The sequence below is a fragment of the Passer domesticus genome, chromosome Z (genome assembly GCF_036417665.1).
Source record: "Passer domesticus isolate bPasDom1 chromosome Z, bPasDom1.hap1, whole genome shotgun sequence".
Classification (NCBI taxonomy): domain Eukaryota; kingdom Metazoa; phylum Chordata; class Aves; order Passeriformes; family Passeridae; genus Passer; species Passer domesticus.
Window position 1 is genome coordinate 36,827,783 of NC_087512.1, and position 7,030 is coordinate 36,834,812.

General features: G+C 50.1%; 1 protein-coding gene across 1 annotated transcript; it reads left to right on the top strand.

The window, feature by feature from the left end:
* Positions 1-941: 941 nt before the first annotated feature.
* Positions 942-6,333, top strand: LOC135290246 (uncharacterized). The gene is made up of 2 exons (XM_064404148.1): positions 942-1,112; positions 4,460-6,333. The coding sequence occupies exon 2, from the start codon at positions 4,478-4,480 to the stop codon at positions 5,831-5,833; it is 1,356 nt and encodes a 451-aa protein (XP_064260218.1). The 5' UTR covers positions 942-1,112; positions 4,460-4,477; the 3' UTR covers positions 5,834-6,333.
* The last annotated feature ends 697 nt before the right edge of the window (positions 6,334-7,030 follow it).

Sequence of the window (7,030 nt, forward strand, 5' to 3'; positions counted from 1 at the left end):
TAGGCAGTTGTTTTCATGTTTGCTCAACCCAACTGAATTCCTAGTTTGGGAATCCCGTTGGAAAAATGAAATTTCTAAAATACTACCCCGTCTTTGGGAAAATCGAGCAACTGCTGTAGACCAGCAGGGAGCAATGATTTCCAACGACCACCTGTGCGGAACAGGACCCTGGGCAGATGGGGCCACGCAGGCGTGGCACATTCCATCAGCTGCACTAAAAGAGGGGGCGAAAGCAGCAGAAACAGCTTTTCTCACTATGCGCGCGACCGCGGTTCCCACAACCCCGTTTGCACAAATATTCCAACACCCTAATGAAACATTTTTAAGTTTTGTAGAGAGGCTGCGGCGGGCAATTGAAGCGCAGGTCAGGGACGAGTCCTCCAGGCTGGGGATAATTACAGAGTTGGCCCGATCCAACGCCAATTCTGCATGTAAAGCCGCTATCCTCAGTCTGCCCATGGACTCCCCTCCTACGCTTCAGCAAATGGTAGACATCTGTGAGCTAAAGGTCACCGTTAGCCAGGAAGACCCAGATGTTCGTCAGAAGACACCTGCCCAACATCGAGTCGCTTTTACTAACTTTGAAGACAGCTCTCCTGTTTCAACCACTGCTGCAGTTACCACCAATCCACCTACCCCAGGATCACAGCGGAGACAGCAAAATCCTTGCCATTTGTGTGGCAAGTTGGGACACTGGATGCCAGAATGTCCACTGAGGCAGGAGTTTTATGAATTTAAAAGAAGATCGCAGCCTCAGGGGACACCTGGCCCCCAGCGAAAAAACTAATAGCGAAGCGCGCCTCCTCCCCGCGCTCAGACAAAAGTAGGGAAGGCCCAAAAATATCATCCGGCGGGGAGGGAGAGAAGGAGGGAAACCTCCAGACAGGCGGGCCTGTTGCCAATGATGACCATGTTTCACCGGATTTGACTTTAACTAATCCCAATTTGTCTCTTTGTTTCCAGGCGGTGTCAAGGCTGATTTTAACATCTTTTTCCATCCACTCACCGTTTCGGCTGCAACTGACGGAGCCGCTTCATCTTACCAACTCCGACATTGTTTCGGTTACCGTCAGCCCGAAGGAACCAGGTACCTGGCAGCGAATCTGTGGCAGGTTTGTCGTTGTCGGAGACACCAAGTACACACCACACGAGATCACTATAGTCCCGGGTCTTTTGGCAACCGACCCGGGACAGTTTGAAATTGCCGTTTTTTCCACCAGCCCACCCACCTTTTTGCCTCGGGGTCAGATCGTAGCTCAAGCTATACCTGTCCCTGAGTGGCCCTGGGTCCCAGGTTCTCCAAAACCTCAAATTCATACACGCATTCCATCTGTAGCCTGGACCCAAGTTTTGGGCCAAGACAAGCCAAGAATCACCTGCAGTCTGCAAAAGGGTGGGGACCAGAAGCTCCTTAATGGGCTTCTGGACACCGGGGCAGATGTGACGGTCATTCCTTCTAGGGAGTGGCCGTCGCAATGGGAATTGCAAACCGTGGCAGGACGCATCCAAGGTGTGGGTGGCGTTCAATTGGCAAAACAGTCTAAAGGCATTGTCCAAATTACGGGGCCTGACGGGCAATTGGCTTCTGTGCGCCCATTTGTTTTAGATTTTACAGAGCCCCTGTGGGGACGGGACCTGTTATCCCAATGGGGAGCCAAAATTGACCTTCCACCGGCTCCCCAGGTTTTTCGGGTTGCGGCCATTGAGGAGCGCCCTACCCAGAAACTCAATTGGAAAACCGATTCTCCGGTCTGGGTAGAGCAATGGCCGCTTTCCAAACAGAAATTGAAGGCGCTCCAGGAGCTCGTGGATGAGCAGCTGTCCAAGGGTAATCTAGTTGAGACCACCTCGCCGTGGAACTCACCAGTTTTTGTCATCAAGAAACCCAATAAGGACAAGTGGCGGCTCCTCCACGACCTCCGAAAAATTAATGAAGTAATAGAAGAGATGGGTCCCCTCCAACCAGGGATGCCCTCCCCGACAATGCTACCTAAAGAATGGAATCTGGCAGTTATTGATATAAAAGATTGTTTCTTTCAAATTCCACTCCACCAGGATGATGCGCCACGCTTTGCCTTCTCGGTTCCGACCATCAACCGAGAAGCCCCAAGGAAGCGATACCACTGGCGAGTTCTTCCACAGGGCATGAAGAACAGCCCAGTCATTTGCCAGTGGTATGTCGCTTCCTTGCTGTCCCCGGTGAGGGCCGCGGCACCAAATGCGATAATATACCATTATATGGACGACATACTCGTGTGTGCTCCGACAGACGACGAACTTGTCCATAGCCTCGACCTCACAACCAATGCGTTGGTTGCTGCAGGGTTCGAGCTCCAACAAGACAAAATTCAGAGGATGCCACCTTGGAAGTACTTGGGCCTGCAAATTGACAAAACCACCATAACACCTCAAAAGATTCAAATCAAGAATTCAATTCGGTCCCTTGCAGATGTCCAGCAACTGTGTGGATCCTTGAACTGGGTGAGGCCTTGGCTAGGAATTCCTACGGAAGACCTAGCCCCCCTTTTCAATTTATTGAAAGGGGGAGAAGAGCTCAGTTCTCCAAGGTCCCTCACCCCAGAGGCACAGATTGCGCTCGAGAAAATCCAAAAATCCATCTCCAACAGACAGGCACATCGCTGTGTGCCTGGCTTGCCATTCCAATTCATCGTTCTCGGAAGACTGCCGCACCTCCATGGACTCATTTTCCAGTGGGAGGCTTCCACCAAAGAGGATCGAAAGGCTAAGGACCCCCTCTTAATCATAGAGTGGGTGTTCCTTAGCCATCACAGATCCAAAAGAATAACGCGGCCACAAGAGCTGTTAGCGGAACTGATCCGAAAGGCTCGCCTTCGAATCAGGGAGCTAGCAGGTCAGGATTTTACATGCATATACCTTCAGGTTAGACTATCCATTGGGCATTTTACAAAAAACATGCTGGAACACTTGTTGCAGGAAAACGAAGAATTACAATTTGCGCTCGACAGTTACACCGGACAAATCTCTATTCACCCACCTGCGCACAAATTCTTCAATTCGGAATTCAGCTTTTCTCTAAAATCGGTTCAGAGTAAAACCCCCTTGAAGGCTCTGACAGTTTTTACTGACGCGTCCGGGGCTTCTCACAAGTCAGTCATTACTTGGAAGAACCCCCAAACTCAGCGGTGGGAAGCCGACATTAAGCAGGTGGAAGGTTCACCTCAAGTGGCTGAGTTGGACGCTGTCGTCCGAGCTTTCAGGAGGTTCCCTGAACCATTCAATTTGGTTACAGATTCTGCGTATGTAGCCGGTGTAGTTGTCAGAGCAGAAAATGCAATCCTGCAAGAAGTTTCCAATGTATCTTTGAGCCGCTTGCTCTCCGAATTAGTACAGTTGGTTTCCCACCGAGAGCAACCGTATTATGTTATGCATGTAAGACCCCATACCGACCTGCCGGGGTTCATCACGGAGGGCAACAGGAGAGCTGATGCTCTTGCTGCGCCTGTCCAGATGGCCCCAACTCCTGATGTGTTCCGCCAGGCAAAAATCAGCCACCAGCTTTTTCATCAGAATGCGCCTGGCTTGGTCCGCCAATTCCATCTAAGCCGTGACCAGGCCAAGGCCATCGTGGCCACATGCCCCCACTGCCAGTCCTTTCAACTCCCCTCCATTCCATCTGGGGCGAACCCTCGGGGCTTACAGAGTTGCGAAGTGTGGCAGTCCGATGTAACACATATCGCGGAATTTGGCAAAACAAAGTTTGTACATGTGTCTGTCGACACTTTCTCGGGCGCAGTATTTGCCTCTGCCCACACAGGGGAAAGGGCAAAGGACATCATCAAACATCTACTGCTAGCCTTTTCCTCGCTGGGCATCCCAAAAGAATTAAAAACAGATAATGGCCCGGGTTACAAATCCAAGGAGTTGGAGACTTTCCTGCAGCAATGGGGAATAGTGCATAAGACCGGCATCCCCTATTCCCCGACGGGTCAGGCTATTGTGGAGAGGACTCATCAGAGCCTCAAGAGGGTCCTTGCGCAACAACGAGAGGCAATGAAGACTGAGTCCCCCCAGGTTCGTATAGCCAGAGCATTGTTTACTATCAATTTCTTAAATTGTTCCTTCGACAATTTAAATCCGCCAGTCATTAGGCACTTTCACCACCATCAATCCCTGCAGCCGAAACAAAAACCGCCAGTTCTCGTTAAGGACCCCGAGACCTGGCGGACAGAGGGACCCTTTGATTTAATCACCTGGGGGAGAGGATACGCTTGTGTATCCACCCCCTCAGGTCCCAAGTGGGTTCCCTCAAGGTGGGTCCGGCCTTACACCGCCACTCAATCCAAATCCCAGGTCTCATTGGCCCAGGTAACAGAAGCCTGTTGGAGGAGGAGAAGGAGGCCGTTCGAGGGAGACCTCGACCTTCTCCCCGGAGCAAAACCCTCGTAAATTAATTACATGTCATTTTGTTCACTCCTAGCCCGAAGACCCATTGAAGATGTTGCTCACCATCATGCATGTCCTGATCCTGTGGACCATCTTTCCAGCTACGAGTCCCTGGATCGTCCCCCAGCCCAAGAAAAACGTATGGAGAACTCTTGCTGACGCCCTCGGCCAAGACCATCTGTGCCTTACCACGACCTCGGCAGCCGACCCTCTCTCCACTTGCCTTGTGGGGATCCCGGTTTCTCTAGCTGGCCTCCCTGAACCCCTATATACATCCCTCACCTCTTTCGATAATAAAATTCAACGTACCCGTGGTTCTTCCCCAAATGCCAGCTGGAGAAGGTTCTTGACAGAGTTAAACATCAGTAAGTCAGAACCTCAGGAATTTAAGTTGTTAGGCTCCTCCGCGGCCGATTTATGTTTTCAGTTTTTGCCATTCCCTGAACCCGGTGCGGAAAAGTCCGCTTATCATCCTGGACTTGAATACAAAGCAGAAAATTGGTGCAATTCAGTTGTTGAAATTTCTATGTCCATCACCCCTTGGAGACAACCCCGCTCCATCCCAAAAGGATTTTTCATGATTTGCGGAGACAGAGCCTGGGCTGGCATCCCCTCTTCTTTTGTAGGAGGTCCATGTACATTCGGCAGGATGTCGCTGTTTAGCCCCAACAAAACTCAAATTTCTAATTGGCAAAGAATGAAAGTCGCAAACAATTCGGTAAGAGTCCCTCGGGACCTAAAAGAATTAGATTCCACCTGCGACTCCGAAATTATCCATTGGTCGCAACCTGAAAGTGTGGCATGGACCATCTTTTTGCCTTGGGTTTCCATTGCCAAATCTCTAGGTGAATTGGCCCACCTAGAGTGTTGGGTCGCAAAACAAGCAAATTTTACATCCTCAGCCTTAAGTGAACTCCTACAAGATGAAGAAATCACAAGGCAAGCAACCTTGCAGAATCGTGCAGCAATTGATTACCTATTACTGCTGCATGACCACCACTGCGAGGAGTTTGAGGGACTGTGCTGCCTGAATTTGTCATCACGTGCTGAAAATGTCAGGACCTCCATCAAGAACATTCAAGACATGGTCCACAAAGTTAAACAGAAGACGGTTGATTGGCTGGGGGACCTTTTTGAAGGATGGGGTCTATCGGGCTGGGCAGCTTCTGTTTTAAAGAGTGTTTTATTAATATTGTTTGTAATTTTAATAGTCATTATTTCAGTTTCATTAGTTTGGACCATCTTAAAGAGACTTTTAATCAAGCTAACCTCCACTGCCTCCGTCAACCGAGTCGCCTTCGTAGAAGAAGAAAATCATCAAAACATCAACGATTATGAAGATATGCAAGTTTCCGCGGACCCTCAAGAGTTAATTAAATCAGACTCCTCGTCGGAGGACAGCGTTTAATTTCCTACATCCCCCTCCTCCCTCTTTTGATTTTTTAAACAAAAAAGGGGGAGATGTAGTGGTCTGCTAATTTTTCAAAATTTTGTATTATGTTAAGTTGTATATTGGTTATCATAGTTCTGTAGGTTATGCTCCGGTCCTCTCTCTCTCCCTCTCCAGGGGCCCTTGATCGCCCTGTCTGTCTCCCTGTTCTCCTCCCCTTTCCCCTCCCAGTTCTTTAATGTTACAATGTTTACCCTGCCCTGAGCCCTTGTCCGTCACAGGGAACCACCCCTTTCTTTCCAGAAGCTTCTGGGAAAATAGTTCTGTGATTGGTTCAAGGGCCAGGGCCACTCCCTAGGAATGCCCCCATTGGATTCCCACAGTTGTTAGTCATATTTCCCCTCCCCAGTTCTCGCTTCTAATTGGTTGTCCGGCTCTGTATTTAATCCCTTGTCAGGCGCGAGGTTAGTCGAGTCCTCGACAGACACCCCACCCTGCATTAAACCTCCCTTGTTTGACACTACTGTCAGGCCTCCGTTTCTTCTTCCTCTTGCGGGTTGCAGCCACCTTACAACATCTCCGTCTCTGCGGATCCTCTGTCCCCAAGGCGAAAGCCTTAGGCGCCCTCCTCGGGAAAGCTTCACCTGTGGGAGAGTGCCCCCAGTGCTGCCGGCGGTGCTGGCCGAGCTAGCTGGGACATTCCATCATTGAGGAAGCCAGCAGCCGTCGCTGCACTTTTCTACAGGTTAAACACCTCACAGGTGTCACTGTTCACAGGACTTGTGGTCCAGAGCTATCAGCAGCTCTATTCCCTTCTCTGGGCACACTCCAGCACCTCATTCAATGTCTTTGTTGTAGTGATAGGCCCAGAACTGAACGCAGTGTTTGACATGAGGCCAATCACTGCCCTGGTTCTGCTGGCCACAGGATAAAGTTTCTGATAAAGTCCAAGATGCCACTGGTCTTCTTGGCCACCTGGGTACACATTGCCTCATTTTCAGCATCCCCAGGTTCTTTTCCCCTGAATCCCTTTCAGGACTGCATGGGGTAGTTTTCGCCAAAGTGCAGAACCTGGAATTTTATCTTGTTGGATCTCACACCACTGGCCTTGGCCCATTGATCTAGATGGTCTAGGTCTCTCTGCAGGGCCTTCCTATACACTCCAGCTGATCAGTTCCTGCCGAACTTACAGTCACCTATCAGCATTCTGAGGAC

What these genes read in the sequence shown, in the direction of transcription:
- LOC135290246 (XM_064404148.1), top strand. Translation starts at nt 4,478, where the DNA reads ATGTTGCTCACCATCATGCATGTCCTGATCCTGTGGACCATCTTTCCA.